The sequence below is a fragment of the Scardinius erythrophthalmus genome (genome assembly GCF_964197995.2).
Source record: "Scardinius erythrophthalmus genome assembly, chromosome: 21".
Taxonomy (NCBI): Eukaryota; Metazoa; Chordata; class Actinopteri; order Cypriniformes; family Leuciscidae; genus Scardinius; species Scardinius erythrophthalmus.
The window spans coordinates 2,969,302-2,986,910 of NC_138241.1; the positions used below are offsets into that span (position 1 = coordinate 2,969,302).

At 36.6% G+C, this 17,609-nt stretch overlaps 1 protein-coding gene across 2 annotated transcripts; it reads right to left on the reverse strand.

Moving 5' to 3' along the window:
- Positions 1–239: 239 nt before the first annotated feature.
- plek (pleckstrin) lies at positions 240–11,392 on the reverse strand. Of its 2 annotated transcripts, none has more exons than XM_081351548.1 (9): positions 10,714–11,392; positions 9,955–10,110; positions 9,281–9,462; positions 6,690–6,781; positions 4,799–4,983; positions 2,224–2,328; positions 1,309–1,392; positions 1,161–1,230; positions 240–1,035 (listed from the first exon to the last, which is right to left on the reverse strand). In XM_081351548.1, the coding sequence occupies exons 1-9, from the start codon at positions 10,753–10,755 to the stop codon at positions 896–898; spliced, it is 1,056 nt and encodes a 351-aa protein (XP_081207674.1). In that variant the 5' UTR covers positions 10,756–11,392; the 3' UTR covers positions 240–895. The 2 variants fall into 2 exon arrangements, with proteins under 2 accessions (XP_081207674.1, XP_081207675.1); XM_081351549.1 differs by having other exon boundaries at positions 347–1,035; positions 9,955–10,135; positions 10,714–10,842.
- Positions 11,393–17,609: the final 6,217 nt, after the last annotated feature.

The window sequence follows — 17,609 nt, forward strand, 5'->3', positions numbered from 1 at the left end:
TGTGAAAGTATACCTAGTTCATTATTGCAACATTTTATCTCACAATTCGGAGTTGAAAATGGCAGAATTGTGATTTTATATCTTCCAATTCGGACTTTGTAACTCACAGTTTCAAGTTTATATCTCACAATTCAGACTTTTTTTTCTCAGATTTGCGAGTTATAAAGTCTGAATTGCGAGATATAATCTCTTGATTCTGAGGGGAAAAAAGTCCAAATTTAATTGTGAGATAAAAAGTTGCGATTACCTTTTTTCTTTTATTCCATGGCGGAAACATAAAAACAGCAGTGCTAGTGATGAAATATAACCTATAACTATTCACATTTACCAAATACAACACATTTTTGAAACAGTGTTTTTAAATTTTTATTGTGTTGCTCCAAGTACTTCCATTGTGAATTCATAACTGATAGATGGATGCTAAGTTATATAATTAGAAAACGGTAAGTTTACACAGCGTTATAGCAGAAGGGCTGAGCTGTTTTGACAGTTTTTGTTGCACCACCAGACTGTCATATCTCTATATTTGGACAAAATCAAGATGAGAAACAGGAAGTGCTTTAAATAAAGACAGGAAAATGCTGGACATTGAAGATTCCCTTAACACTCTTTCCACTGCGTTGACATTTCTGGATGGACAGATAAATAGCACTCAGTATCTTTGGTGAAAAACACATTTGCCCACATCCTCTCTCTAACTGTTGTGAGGTTTTCTTGTTTTTTTACACAATACATTTTTTTTTTTTGTCAAATGGAGGAAGTGAAGAAACAACAAATGTCTTATTTTTAGAAGATACTGAAGAGGAGATATAGCTAGTGTGTTGACAACACTTTCTTTCAAACAGATCCCAACTCTGCATGTCTTTATTGAAGGAGTTTGATGGATCCAATCCTGTTATTTCCCGGACTTTGCAACACTTTGAATGGCTTTGATCCAATCCTTGCGCTCATCCGCTGTAGCCGCCTGAAGATAGTAGTGCGTCTCATCCGAAGTGATGATCTCAAAGAGATTCCCATCAGCCTCTTGTTTCTTGGCTGTAGGAGTTTATAAGAGATATTAACAATTTGCATGAATTCTATAATGTATAAATGCTTTACAATTTAAACGTTTTATTGTCATCATGTTTTGTTTGATCATTTCGATGGACTAGTCGACATACCATCAGGCACGTATTCCACCGCAGTCACTACTGAGCCACGCAGGTGGATAGAGCCGAGCGGATCTTCACCCTTACAGAGACACACACACCAGACCATTTCAACACTGCATTTAACATATATATTTGAAGATGACAGGAACATGCTTACCTTGGTGGGATCATAGTAGTGGATATAAGCAGGATCATCTCTAAGGATAAACTTTCTGACTTTCCAGTTCTTTCGCCGATGCCCCTGTATAAGAAATAAAGATTAAATGTCTTATAAATACTTTAAATACTTAGTAGTGTTAACAAAAGAGACTTCATTGCAAATGTTACCTACTTTCATAAATACTTATTTTAGTATATTAATGACAGGTGTCTGTTCAACAGTTCAATCTCTACTGCTTGCAAACCCTTTTTTCCTTTGACACTGAATGTCATTTCAGTGCATTTCTATCATGACAACTCTCGGAAGAGTTTAGCATGGTAATGATATGATAATGTTATTGGATTTGGTCTTGGACAGGGGAGAGTTTCCCAAAAGCATCGTTAGCCAACAATGGTCACAAGTTCTGTCGTTATCAGAATAGTTCAACGAGTCTGTGTTTCCCGAAACCATCGTTCCTACGAACATTCGCAAACAGCATCGCAGAGTTGTGTGGTTGGATCGACAGCTCAGAAAAATGAGAAATAGTCCTTACTGTAGGTCCGAAATTTATAGAAAACATCTAGCATTAATTCTATCTCAAACAGATTCATTAACAGTAGTTAGTACTCCACCACCTGTGTGAACCATAAGCAATACATTTGTTACACAATAAAATTTGTTACTGTATTTGTTAATCTTTGTTAACATTAGTCAATAAAAATAAAGCTGTTCGTTGTTTGTTCATGTTAGTTCACAGTGCATTAACTAATGTTAACAAGATGCGAATAATGTATTAGTAAATGTTGAAATTAACATTAACAAAGATTAATAAATGCTGTATAAATGCAGTTTATTATTAGTTTATGCTAACTAATGTAGTTAACTAATGTTAACTAATGAACCTCATTGTAAAGTGTTTCCGTTTTAGCGTACCTGTTTCAGCAAACAGCCCTGTTTGACTATTGCACCTCTGAACTCCTCCTTCAAGATCACGTCTTCATCACTGGAGTAACCCTCACAGAAGAAACCACTATCAGCCTGCAAATCAACAACAGCTCTCGGTTCACATGCAGCCACACAGTTTTTCACACTTCATTGTTTTTTGTGCATGCTTTATACACGCCATACATGTGGACAATATGATATATATAGCCCATATATTTACCCGCCCATAGATCCTCCCCTCGTAGAAATCAGGACTGAAGTGGTTAAAAGTGGACAAAACAGACAGATTTAAACACCAGGTGTAAACGGGAATGTGTCTCTATGGAAGCTTGTTTCCGCCACAGAATAAAACATTTTAAAAGATAATTGCAACTTTTTATCTCACAATTGTGAGTTTACATATCGATATAAATATATAGTCATTGCGTGTTATTAAGTCGGAGTTGCGAGATAAACATGCTATTCTGAGATAAAAAGTCGCAATTACCTTTTTATTTTTTATTCTGTGGCGGAAACAAGCTTCAATGTCTCTCTCGTCTACTTGATCTGATCGACCAAAACGCATCTTAATACCAGGTGTAAACAGGGCCTGTAAATAGGCACCTTTTTGGGGTTGATATAAGGTAGGGGAGAGTGGGGTGATTTGTGCCAGGGGGGGAAGTAGTTCCACCCTTGTTTCTGGAAAACCATAGAAGAAATTGGTCATGTGACCACATAATTTTGAAAAGCAATCACTTTTACTCATCCTCCAAAGAAGAGAGACACATGGCATGAGAGTTAAGCACATTTTAGTGCAAAAAACTGTTTTTTCCCTTTCAAAGTAAAATTTCTATGATTAAGGTTTTTTGATTGTAGTGTCTGAACAATTATAGACAAGTTTGAAAACATTTCACACATGTTTTAGTGCTTTAGTAGGCTACACAATAAGTCTATACAGTTAGCATGATGTTAGCTTTTAACTGCTGGATCATGCTAGTTTTTCAAACTTGTGGGTCTGGGGTGATTTGTGCCAAAGGGCATGGGGTAAGTTGTGCCAGATCCAGACCACCTAGACCTACATACTCACAGGGGATAATCTTGAGAAGTGAGGAGATGGTCATGCCTCATCATTGTTTGGCTTAGGCCTGCCTGCTATTTGTTCAATTTAGCTAACACTGATTTCAGTTTTGGGTTTGCACTATGTTATTAAAGAGAAGTTTTATTCCGTTTTTAAGTGGCCTATGTCACAATAGGTTGTTTAGAAATTAGCCTAGTCACTTTATTCTTTTATGTTACATAATTGACAGACAGCGCTATGCCAACAGGCATCTATTGCCAAAGCCTTTTTGCCTGAAATGATTCACAAATATCATATATTGTGTTGCTAAGGTGCTCTAAATGGTTGCTAGGGCGTAGCTTGATAGCTTCACAATGATCCTGAGAGACTGATTGGTCGTCTGAGTAAAATGAGCCCGCCCCCTTGTCTCTATGACACTGTGATCCAGAGTTATGTTCAACACAAAATCCCTATGCAATTGACCATAGTAGGAAAAACGCATGCTATGGTATTCCAGGGTGACAATATCTAAATAAACCTTAAATGATTAATTTTGTATTGAATTTATCTTGCTTTCATATAGCATTACGGTTCATAACATTAAAATGTTCTGTTTTACTTCAGAAATCACTGGCACAATTTACCCCCAATGTATTCCCCCAAAGGCACATCTTCCCCCGCACCAGGGGCAAGTTGTGCCACGAGACCACTTTTTTCCCAAGAGCTATATTTCTGAAACAATTTATTTCAGATCCAAAGTTATTATTCTCAGGGATGCACCACATCCTGAAATATATGTACATCCTTAAGTTGAAGGCATTACTGCCATGGCCTCACTTTAAAGTCACTTTGAGTAAAAACTGGCACAACTCACCCCACTCTCCCCTACACATTTGTCCTTTTAAAGTCCCTTTTACAAAGTCTTGATTTAGTTTTTGATTTAGTTTTCATGCTTAAATGTCAAAAATCATTATTTCCCCCATATTCTCCATTGTTGCGGCTCCTCTCTTCCCAGTCTGTCAGTAACGCTCTGTTTACTTCCTGTCTCTATGAAGCCCCTGCTTCTGAAAAGCACACTGTGCTCTGATTGGTCGGCTGGAGCAGTGTGTTGTGATTGGTAGAGCGCTTCGAGTGTGTTTGGGAAATGTCCCGCCCCTTACCATAACCACCAGTTTAACACACTACTAACTAACTCAACCAGGCCCCGCCCCTTTATTCTGCGCATTAATTATTATAATGAGGAATATTGTGACGTGTCCGTTCCCGGAAGAAGCTCAAGACTACAGTGGAGGCGTTTCAGGAGTTCAGGAACACTGACACTGATATAGAGAAGAACTGGAGCTTTGTCACTCTCAAACAGCAACATTTTAAAAAGTTGAATATGTAAAAAAGCTTAATAGGTGCTCTTTAAATGTCCTGCCCAGTGACAAGCTGTTGTACCCCACTTTTATTTCTTTTTCTGACAGATCACTTGGTTTTGGAATAGAGCCAATACTTTGTAGTGCCCTGTGTGATTTGTAAGCTTACAAAGTAATAAAGAGCCTCTGTTTGGTCCAAGAAAACACACTCTGCTCCTTTCTCCGCCCCGTCTTTGGACACGTCCCCCGCGGCCTGCAGGAATCCCTCGGTGAGGAGTCCGGTGGCCAACATCACTCCCTCGGGACGGTTCCTGGCCTTCCCCTCGGAGATCAACCAGTCGACCACTGCGCTCCCTGCAGGAACATCACCACAACACATTTACAGGGGAACAAATCTTGGTAACACTTTACAATGAGGTTCATTAGTTAACATTAGTTATTACATGGCTTGGTTGAATTCTAATGTAGAATGCGGTCTGTTATTTCTTGATAACAGCGAAGCTGCTAAGTATAACACACCGCTGCCATGAAAAACAGAGCATTGCTATGGACGCAGGATTCTAAACGTAGAGACGGAACGGACTATTTTCTTTAGCAGAAGCAATACAATAGTTTTTAAATCAATAAACTCCTTTGTGTCAAAACATTGATTTATTTTAGCCTGGGTGCCAGCCCGAACCCCGCCCACAACATTTTTTGGTCGGGAAGTTCGTTCTGGACTCGATCCATTGAAGAGTAATTATGCTCGGCTCCTAGAAGGCCGAGCCAATCAAATTGCCAGGGCGGGCTTTAATCGATGATGGACAGATCTGCGGTTAGTAATCACCCACGTCACCAAAGAGTGCTTGATTTGAATTAGTTTACAACAAAGACGACTGCAGCTGGAGAATTGAAATTTCACGAGTTCACATTTACAAATAAGTCAGATAGAATAAATGCGTATATGACGTGCTGTCCGAGAGGGCTGTGGGCTCGGTAGCCATACTCCCCCCATACTCGTGTTCCTGGTTGTGAGAGAACAAGACAAGAGTGAGGATTCGGGGTGGTGGAGGGACCGAGGGATGCTGAAAAACTGTCAAGGAGTGTTAGGTAAGTTGACAGTGAATATGCTTCCTTGATAACGTTAGACATGGTATTGCTTAATGACAAGTTGATATTGGATTAATTATTAGTACGTGCTCCTCCCGAACTTTGTTTATAAAACATCATATGTAGATTCCGCCATCGTGTTATAGAAGATATTGACAGCGCATTCATTTTAAAAGAGGAACAGAGAGCCGCGCCCGCGACATTTTGTTAGTTGAAAATATGAATGAAGGCCATGCGTCATTTACTCCGTTGCTCTGATTGGTTGTAGGTCTATCCAATTGAGTGCAGAGGTTTTTTATTTTCCTAGTTCGGTTGAGACACGCCCCATAATCAAATCTCTATGGAGCGGTATCAGACTCACATTCTGACTAGAATATGAGAATGACGAAGTCAGGCTAGATTTATTTGGTAGGTAGCCATGTAATCCGCTTCGCGTCGGGGTCCTGATCAGCCTGTCGGGGTTGTCTTCGCTATAACAACCGCCTCGCTCTACATTATCCCTTACTTAATGTATTAACATGAACAAACAATGGGCAATACATTTCTTACAGTATTTGTTAATCTTTGTTGATGTTAGTTAATAAAAATCCAGCTGACATTGTGTGTTCATGTTAGTTCACAGTGCATTGACTAATGTTAACAAATACAACCTTAGATTTTAATAATGTATTAGTAAATGTTGAAATTAATATTAACTGAGATAAATGAATGTTGTAGAAGTATTGTTCATTCTTAGTCCATGTTAACTAAGCTAGTTAACTAATGTTAACTAATGAACCTTATTGTAAAGTGTTGCCCAAATCTTGCAGAAAGAAAGATTTTGAATGGATTTTTAATTTGAAAATGTAACCCAATGCCTGAGTTTGTCCATATTTGACCCAAATTTGGTTTGAAACAACCCAGCATATTTTAGAGTATCAGAGGTTTTGCCTAGTTCTTTATTTTATTATGTTATGAAATGAATATCTCACCTGTGAAACAGTGATTAAACAGCCTTTTTTCCTTCTCTAGCTTCATCTCTTTAACACCGCTGTCTGGATCTTTCATTAAAACATACAGTTCACTGAAGACAGACAGAACAAAAGCAATGTTTTAACAGTTTTACAGTTCACAGAGGGACTTTCAAACTTTATTTATCACATTTCTCAAGTTTTAGCACAATACAGACTCTGTTTTTCAATCATTCTGATAACAATCAGGTTGCACAGTGTGACAACTTCAAAACAGCCAGATGTCGATGACAAGGCACAAATATTTCAAATATTTCAAACTGATCCACTCTAAAAAATAAGCTGTCATTTATTTAAAGTACATTTTATATCGGTCTAATGGAAATCATGGTTTCTTGTTTAAACTTGTTTTGTCTAATTTGACTGACAGTTAAACAATTTTGATTAAAACCAGTGTTGACATACTGGCAAGCTTGACGGGTGTTTTATAAATATTATGCATATTTACATTAAAGACATTAAAGTCCCTCAACTCTTTTTTGTGGAACATAGCAGTACTTATTCTAAAATTATTTATCGGTGCAGATCTTTATTGTTTTAAATTGATGTTCCTGGTAATCTTGAATCAGAATAATTCCCTCTTGCAGCATCTCTTCTCTTCTCTGATGACGAGGGCGGGGCTATAATCTGTCACTCACATGAGATCAGCCAATAGCAAACCACAACCATCCAATCAATTCCCAACAGACACAATCAAGCCCCGCCCACATTTGTTCTTGTTCCAGAAGCGTTTCACTCGGATATACGACACAATAGAGAAGAAAAGACTAGAGCAACTTCATTTTCATGTCGACCTTTAAGTCTCCCTGTAGTCAATAATTGTATCCTTTAAAACTCATCTTTGATCACCAAAATGACATATTTAAACGTTTTTTCCTTGAAAAAAAAACTTCATGCCTTAAAGGTGCTGTAAGTGATGCGACGCGTTTTTTAGGCCAAAACATTTTTTGTCACATACAGCAAACATCTCCTCACTATCCGCTCGCTGCCTGTCCCCTGAACACACTGTAAAGAAACGCGGTCTCTCTAGACACCACAGGCTCCACAAACGGCAACAAAAACAAACTGGGCTCACCCGCACCACGAAACACAACAAACAGTGTTCCAGCCAATCACTGGCAAGAAGTATTTGAGGGTGGGGTTTGGGGGGTTAGTGCGCGTGCACATGAAGGGGATGTGGAGGAGAGAGAACAGAGAAGCAGAAGAGGGAAGTTTGAATTATGGCCGACACACGACCAGAGAGACGACGTTCCGATGAACAAATTGCAAAGAAGAGGGACAAGGATAAGTGACAAGTATTAGGAATGCACAAAGTCCAGAATTTACATCGGAAAAACCTTTGAAAGGTGGGAGAACTCCGCCGGCAGAAGGGCTTCCAATCCGACATTCAGCTGCTCTGTTTTTGCAGAAGAGGTAAATCCATTTCTCTTTCTAAACTGACGTCCATGTTCGCCAAACCAACACAAGGATGTAATTAGCTAGAACTATGCAGTCAGCGTTAACTTTGGTGAATACAACATATAACGTTATGTTTCTAGCAGCGATCAATCTCTATTGTAAATGATCAAGCAAATTCACAGTAGGGCGACAATTTGTGTGAATGATTGTTTTCATCCACTGTTTGTTATGAATTTTAATGTTCATTTATAGGCTATTAACAACTTTGACTAAATTTGTTTACGCCGCCGCCGTTGTTTATGCTCACTGGGAAACGCGAAGAACTAATGTGCTATTATTGTGTCCTTGTATGGGAGCTATAGTTATAACCTCATGTGGCGAAACGATTTTAAGATAATGTTTCTCTTTTTCTGCATTCTGTTCTGCAATATATAAAAGCATTTATCTAACTTGGCGACATTACTCATTGAATGAAGTATCAGTAAAACTTAACTTTGTTTGTAGTGACTATTTGGACTTTCCTTTATGCTGGAAGGGAGAGGAGGAGCGAGGAGGCGGGGTGAGGAGGAGGGAGGAGGCGGGGTGAGGAGGAGGGAGGGTCGAGCTAGCCTCCGTTTTGTTTGACAACAATTCGAACGTCAACAAGAAGTAATGTCTCCCGGGATCGCTTACAGCACCTTTAAAATAGCTTGACTGTAACTCGACACCCTCGCCTCATTTAGTATGTGTGGTTCTATGAATATGCGAATGAGACCCGCCTCCACTCACTCACTCAGCTCAGAGATCCACTGGTTGACGATCACACGTTGATCTGATTGGTTACAAGGTAGTTTGTGACGTCAGAAACACCAGCGATTTCAAAGCGTGTTTTTGAGACTGTCTTTGGTTCACTGCTGTTTTAAGGAGGAAATACTCAGCAATGCTGTCGACTTATGAATTTACACATGGTTTGTCTTAAAGCAGATTAAAAACACCACATAGACACATAAACAACATTAAAAGCTGGATTTTCACCACAGGGGGACTTTAATGTCTTTAAAAGGCGTCTTTGCAAGTGAATTAAATTAAAGATTGACTAACAAAATGTTTTGTTAAAAGTTGGTCCAAAAGTATGATTTTGTTTATTTACTGCAGTTTTATAACGGAAATCATACCTCAGGTTAACATTTTCTGGTAATCGGATGGATCGGCGCGTTGATTTCCTGGCAAACTTCTTGCCCCCCTGTAAACAAGCGATCGCTCTCTTGACATCTTTAACCCAAAGCTCCCGTTCCTCCAGATGCGTCGCTTGGAAGAAATGGTCCTGGTTCTTAGCAGAACTGACCTTAAACACCAGCTGTCGAAAAGCACACGCTGATATTAATGAAACGATAACACTTTACAGTAAGATTCATTAGTTAACTAACTTAGTTAAGATGAACTAAGAATTAACAATACTACTTCAGCATTTATTAATCTTATTTCAACATTTACTAATACATTATCAAAATCAAAGGTTGTATTTGTTAACATTAGTTAATGCACCGTGAACTAACATGAACAGCTGGATTTTTATTAACTAACATTAACAACGGTTTATAAATACTGTAACAAATGTATTGCTCATTGTTAGTTAATACATTAACTAATATTAACTAATGAACCTTTTTGTAAAGTGTTACCAATGAAACAATCAAGATATGTCCAACACGATCTCATGAAAGTGCGTATCTATAGCACAAATTTTATTTCTCGTGCCATTTACACATATCATATGCACACAAAAACTATTTTCTGGCATATTAATGGCCAGAGGTATATTGGTTTTAAAGACGTGTGATTCCTCCACCGTTCTCTTAGTGAAATCCTGGCATGGGCTGGTCAGCTTCGCTCCCTTCAGAGGGATCATTCCCTTCGGACTGCTGTCCGTCTTCTTCTTGTAAAACTCTACGCCATCATCTGCTAACACCACCCACACCACTTTCCATGAGTTCAGCACTGTGCCCTGCGAACAACATCACTTTAGCTTCCTAAAAACACCAAAAATGAAGACCTTTACAGTAAACAAACCGTTTCACATGAAGGATTATATGGGCTGTTTACAACAACACAATCAAAAAAGAATTTAGTGAAGTGCAAGCGTTCAATTTCTGTCATTTTCAGTTCTGTATTTTAGGACACACATATGTTGTGGGTAGACTTCTACTATACTTTCAGTTGCCGGATCCTGATGCACACATTTTTATTACAGTTTTTCACAGAGAAATAGGAAAATACCATCTCAAAAATGTCCACATCGAACACTTTGTAAGAGTTCAATGAAAAGGTCAGAAATGAAAATCAAAATGTGTATGATTAGGTTTTATTTTTTTAGAAAGAAAGAGGATGTTTTTACTTCTGTTCCCAAATTGGAGCAACTTCATGACTTTATGGGAAACAAATGACAAAGCATCATCACATGACATCAGCGTTTTGCGGTACGTCTCTGTTTCTTCAGTTCTGGTCAGTAAAATGACCCGTATTCTTGCTTTCCAGTGATATTGTTAAAGATAGTATCACATAGAAAAGCTATTGTGCAAGCAATGCAAGATAAAACTCCAAGACTTACCTTTTTCACCAAGTATCCCTCTCTGATTCTTGTTGGTTCCATAGCTGTAAACTACAGAGCTCGACTCGTTATCTTCTTCAGGGAGTGGTGGCCGTGAGACCCATACGCTTCTGCAGATTCTGTGCCTGTGACGCGCAGCCTCGCCTGACAGTTATAGACATTTTCTCATGAAAGGGAAGTTGCACATTGCCTGACTTGGTCAGACTAGTTTCCTCTGTGTTTTCAGCCCACAGTAAATGAGTCAAAGGCTAAAGATTAACCCTGATGAGTGATGATGAGTGAATGCTTGACAAAAAGAGTCATACTTGTGTCCATTCTGGTCCTAATATACATTTGAAGTGGATCAAAACCTTTCATCAAAGTTATACATGAGTTTTGAACAACACACGTTCTTGTCTTAGGACAACTTTGATGAAGTTTTTTGATCTACTTCAAATGTTGACTACTATATATAAGTTTTATCTCCTGGATCAAACATTTTCTGTGCCTTTCAATATCTGAAAAACCGCCGTTTAACATCAAGAACATTTTAATCACTTCTCAAAAATTGGTTGCTGATAAGAAGGTCGTTCACTGAACCAATTTTGTTGCAGCATTGAAGAGAGAGCGCACTGGAACAACACTTCAACAAATCACATTAGCTTGGCAAGAGAAACAGTTCTTTCACAGGAAGTTGAATGAAGTGAGTTTGAGGTGTTACAAAAGAGTTGTACATTGCGTTCTCGCGGTCACTGAAGAAAGACCCAGCCTTCGCCGTGTTCGAAGAGACATCACAATAAAGGTGCAACACAACACACGTTTGTGCACTGCTTAAATCTCACAGCTTAAGAACTTTGTGATAAATTAAATGATTGCTGAAGTAAAAAAAAACAACAACATCTTTTTAAAAAATCAACCAAATGAAAGGTGTTTTCACAAGTGGTTTTGAAAAGGAAGTGAGAGTATTGGCATGGTGTCATGGTATCTGAATTCATAAGCTCTCATTACCTGATCTGATCTACAGTGGCTGATGAACACAACCACGTTTACAAAGACACAAACTACTGAGGGGGTGCTATTATGTAATATCAGACAATACCATTGTACTTATTTTTAACAACTAATTTGTGTTATTTTAATGAATGATTATAAATTCAAATAATGCATATCATTTTGATTTACATGATGACTTAGTAAGAAGCATTTTCTGAGTGTGTTTACTGAAAAGTTCTATTAAAATAAACTTAAATTGAATTGAAAATGGAATACTATTGATTCTTAGTCATATAAGCTCATGCTTAACATGTAATTTACATACTTGGTTTTAAATAAAACAGCTTCCTTGTTGATCTTGGAACAACATTGTAATATGCCAATATTAGATTTGAGAATTAAGTTTACAATTAATGTTAAGTATTGGCTTACAACAATGGTAAGAGGCTTTTACAACATTCTTAGTCATCTATTATTTTCCTCTGATATTAGGGAGAAGTTGTGGGTAGGGTTGGGTTTGGGTGTAGTTAAAGTCCCACTAAGCCTTTAAACGTGCAGCATTATTACATAATTTCCACTGTAACAGGAAGAGGGGCGGGACATATCGAACAGCTCCTCCCCTTTTTAAAAATAGCCAATAGCGTTTAGTTTATCACAGCTCAGAGCCGTTGACCTCTGTAAAGACACTGTTTCCTCCTGATCTCGAACCGTTTCTCCTCCTAATCTCCTCCACATCGCATTATAATAAAGATTCTGTGCAGAACTCAAACCAGTCTGATACGTTTTCTGTTCGACTCGTTCATATGATCCGCTCTGTGTGTCGTGTCTCTGGACCGAAGCTGCGGCGGTTCACGTGACACTAACGTCAAACCAGACTCAAACCAATTCCAGCCAATGGAAAGCATTTACACTATCTGGATCGTTACCTGTTCCCTATATAGGGTAAACGTACATATTAAGCTCAAGTACCCATTAAGCACACTACCATCTTGGAGCTCAGATTATAAAAAGAAACAGCAATGTATTATCCTATTTGATGTATTAACCAATTGATGTGTTTGTTACTATATACCTCCTGTAATTTTAAACCAATCAGACCATTGCACACTGAGATATGTGTGTCCATGTGTTCACACTGTCTGGCGGCTATTTTCAAAGCTGTCTGAAAACTTTCACCAGAAGAGGAGCCCCTCAGATGTGCATTTTTTATATGTTTAAGCCTTTATTTTGAAGAAGTACATCTTCTTATTGCAAAATTAAGAGATTAATGTTTAGACTTTTGCATATTATAACCTGGAACCTGGATGTGGGAAATAATTACAGTTAGATCTAAAAGATAGTTTTAGCAACATAGCCCAGATGATACGAACATAGCTAGCTTACTAGCTGTATAAGATTGTGTGCTACATTAATATATTACTTCACAGGAATTAATGGCTTGTACTTTTAAATCCATAATATTATAATTTTACATTTTATTGATAGTCTGTGGTTTTAAACTGCTGTAATTTTTAAAGAATTCATATTATTGTTAGGTGAGCTTAAAGGGTGCACTACTATGACAATCACACAGCTTCAGTGTGACATCAATTAGAAAAAGCATAATTTCATAGATATTGTCTATAATAGTTGTTCATATTAAAATTGGTATAAACTTAATACATTACCTAGATTATTAATTTAGCTAAATATTTTCCTTTAAATTTTAATTTAATATTTATTAATTAAAAAATGTTTTTGCTCCAATTAAGCACAGTGTGTGCTCCCTTTAAGCTCACCCACATTAAACGTCTATGTAAATACTTAATAATCAGAATTTAAATATTAACTGATGGTTGTCACTATGTTAATCTTCAAAAAAATGATTAATAAACTTATTTTCACAGTCTTAAGATGACAAAAGCTAGACGAAACTATAGTGTATGCCCAAAGATGAAAGAGGCATGTCATACAAAGAAGGAGCCATCAGAAACCTGTCGTATCTGTCCAAGAAGTTTGGAGTAGACAGGAAAGCTCTGACCCAGAGAGTTAAAGGGATACTCCACTTTTTTTGGAAATAAGCTCATTTTACAACTCCCCCAGAGTTAAACAGTTGAGTTTTACCGTTTTCGAATCCATTCAGCCGATCTCCGGGTCTGGCGGTACCACTTTTAGCATAGCTTAGCAAATGAATTGAACCGGACAAGACCATTAGCATCTCTCTCAAAAAAATTACCAAAGAGTTTCGATATTTTTCCTATTTAAAACTTGACTCTTCTGTAGTTACATTGTGTACTAAGACGGACGGAAAATGAAAAGGTGCGATTTTGAGAGTATAGTTCCTAGCCATATCAGCCTAGAAAATTTAAACTTTACATTTTCTGTCGGTCTTATTACACGATGTAACTACAGAAGAGTCGAGTTTTAAATAGGAAAAATATCGAAACTCTTTGGTCATTTTTTTGAGAGAGATGCTAATGGTCTTGTCCGGTTCAATTCATTATGCTAAGCTATGCTAAAAGTGGTACCGCCAGACCCGGAGATCGGCTGAATGGATTCGAAAACGGTAAAACTCAACTGTTTAACTCTGGGGGAGTTGTAAAATGAGCCAATTTCCAAAAAAAGTGGAGTATCCCTTTAAGGAGCACATTGGTTTGTTTTGTTATTTGATTTTTCAATATGGGTTACATAGCTGAACGTGGACTAGTCTAGATGTTGCAATGAGTTTGAATGACACGTCACTATGAATAGAATAGGCTACCTGATCAAATTGAATGCCTTGTTGCTTGATTTTAGTGTTCTGTTTTTTTGTGATTGACTCTGTACCTTCAAATAAAACTTTTTTCAATTATTCCTTAAAAAGGTTGTTTAAAATAAACAAGATTTTTTAATAAAACTTGTTGTGAGCTTATTGGGAACAGGGGTGTGCTTAAAGGGTACAAAATGTACCCATTAAGCACAGCCAGACTTTTTATATTTAATGATGTACATCTTAATTGAAATACTTTTGTCATTTAAAATAAAATGAAATATTATAGTGTGAGAGATTAATATTTTATTTTAAAATAACTTCTTGTACTAAAACCAATATCTTGTGCACTAAAAATGTCTCAATGTAGATTTTGGTGAGCTTAATAGGTACGTTTACCCTAGTGCACTATGTGATATTCACCATGTAGAAAACAGTAAATATCTGAACAAGTGACCAATTTCAGCTGCAGCTTCTGTTTATAATGTTGGGGGCGGAGCTTCAGATTCTAGAGAGCATTTGATTGGACAGAATTTTTTTATTTTTTTTTATTATTACATTTTAGTATAGATTACAAAAATTTGTCAGACACATGTGAACACAGAACAAAACTAAAAGAGTTAACATATTTCTCATATCACAAACATGTAAGTATATTAAAAAAAATAACCCACATAAACATATAGTTCAGAGAAATAATAATAAATAAATAAATAAATAATAAATAAATAAAATACAAATAAAAATAGTTAGCCACAGAGTACAGAGATAGTAAATTCATCTTATACAAACAATATATAATTAAAGGGTAAATTGATTGCCATAATATCAGGGAAGCTTACCAAATAATTTTTTATAACACTCTATAAATCTATTACTTTTCTTAATATCTATCAGGGTAAGAGAATTGAAAAGTGATTTAAATTCCACTAAAAATAAAGGAAATGAGGGTTGAGAACCTAAGAATTTCTGTTTATGAATGAAAAATTTCCCCAGTAATATAAAAAAATTAACCACAAGAATTAGAGACTGATCCTTACTATTATCATAGTAACATATTACATCCTTAAGAGAAAAGTTATAAATTATCATGGGGGGATGGAATATGAAATACTTTAAATCAGACCAGAACTTCTTTGTAGAATCACAATGAAAGAAAAGATGAATAAAAGTTTCATCAGCGCGTCCACAGAAGGAACAGGAGTTATCAATATCCACATATTTGGATATTATAGAATTTACAGGATAAATTTTATGTAAGATTTTAAAATGAACTTCTTTTACCTTGTTGGAAATACAGAATTTATGCGGTAAAAGCCATGCTTTTTTCCAATTTATATCATCCAGCTGTGAATTCCAGTAAAATTTTCCTCTTGTTTTTATTTTGCAAAATTAGACGAATATATTTATTGTTACATTTTTTATCAAGTAATTTAATGCCGTTCAAAGACAATGTAGGTTGAGCATATGAGGTATTTACTTTATTAAAAAGAACATGACTTCTAATTAGAAGGATCAAACCAGAAGGGATGGCTTTAATGACCGCGTTGTATTCCTTAAAAGGAATGGGAAAACTGTGCTTTATCATGAAGTTCTCATATGACAGTATGGAGCCATGTTCATCAAACAACGACAAGATATTTACGATATTTCTTTGGAACCACTTTGGATAGAAGAGAGAGGAATTTCTAATAGTTATATCAATATTATTCCATAAGAAAGATCTGTGAGGAGAAAAATTGTGGACAAAACATAGTTTCCATGCAAGAAGTGACTGCTGATGAAACTTAGATAATGCAACAGGAAGTTTGTTTGGATAGTAATTACATATCAAGACAAAAGAGAGGCCACCAATTTTTTCAAAAATGTAGTTGGGGATAAAAAACCATACAGAATTAGGGTTTGCCAGGCATCTTTTAAGCCAGTTAATTTTAAAAGTATTAACAGTATCAATGAAATTTAAAACTTCAAGACCTCCTTCCGCTCTGCTATTAGATAGCACAGCTTTTTTAAGTTTGTGAGTTTTATTTCTCCAAATAAAATCAAGGAATAACTTATTAATGTCATTGGCCATGGATTCATTAACAAAAAGAGAAAGTGAAGGGTAAACAAAACGAGACAGACCCTCGGCTTTTGATAAAAGCACTCTTCCATATATCGTTAAGTCTCTTTGGAGCCAGAGGTTAAATATATATTCTTCGTTTTTTTAATTCTCTCATTAAAGTTCAAATGTTGTCTGGCTGAAAGATTCCTGGATATATAAATACCTAAATATTTCACTACATTCTTTACAGGAACACTTCCTATCGAGGTATCTTCACAATCATGCACAGGCAATAATTCACATTTAGATATATTAAGCTTTAACCCCGAGGCAGCAGAAAACTGTTCGACTAGCTCAATAGCTTTTGGCAGCTGATCTTTATCTTTAAGGAAAAGTGTTGTGTCATCTGCCAGTAGCGAAATTTTAATTTCCCTATCAAATATGGAGATGCCTTTAAAATCAGAATTGCATACAATGTTCCTGGATAACAACTCAACAACTAAAATAAAAAGAAAGGGCGAAATAGGGCAACCTTGTCTAGCACCCCGCTTTATATCAAATCTAGGAGATGTGTTGAAATTTACTATTACAGAGCTATTAATTCCTTTATAAAACATATCAATCATATCTACAAATGCCGTTCCAAAACCAAACAACTTGAGACAGTTTATAAGAAAATCATGTTCAATGGTATCGAAGGCTTTATAAAAGTCTAAAAAAAGGATGAAAGCTTTAGAGTGTATTGAGTCTGCATAGTCCAATAGATCTACTACAAGTCTAATATTGTTACTATATGCCGTCCCTTAATAAAACCTGACTGGGGTTCAGCAACAATATTATCAAGTCCGGTCTTTAATCTGCTTGCAAAAACTAAAGCCAAGATTTTATAATCAATAGTCAATAAAGTTATGGGCCGCCAATTATCTATTAGCAAAATATCTTTATCAGGTTTTGGTATTAAGGAGATAACCCCCTGTTTCATCGTTGTGCTCATTTCTCTCTGACTGATGCATTCTTTATACATGTAAAATAAATCATTTTGAATAAGGTGATTGGACAGAAAATCTGATGAGAACCTGAAGTGCAGAGTGATGTCATCAAAATCACTGATCCATATTGGCAGAAGAGAGAGACTAAATTTTGAATGCTTAT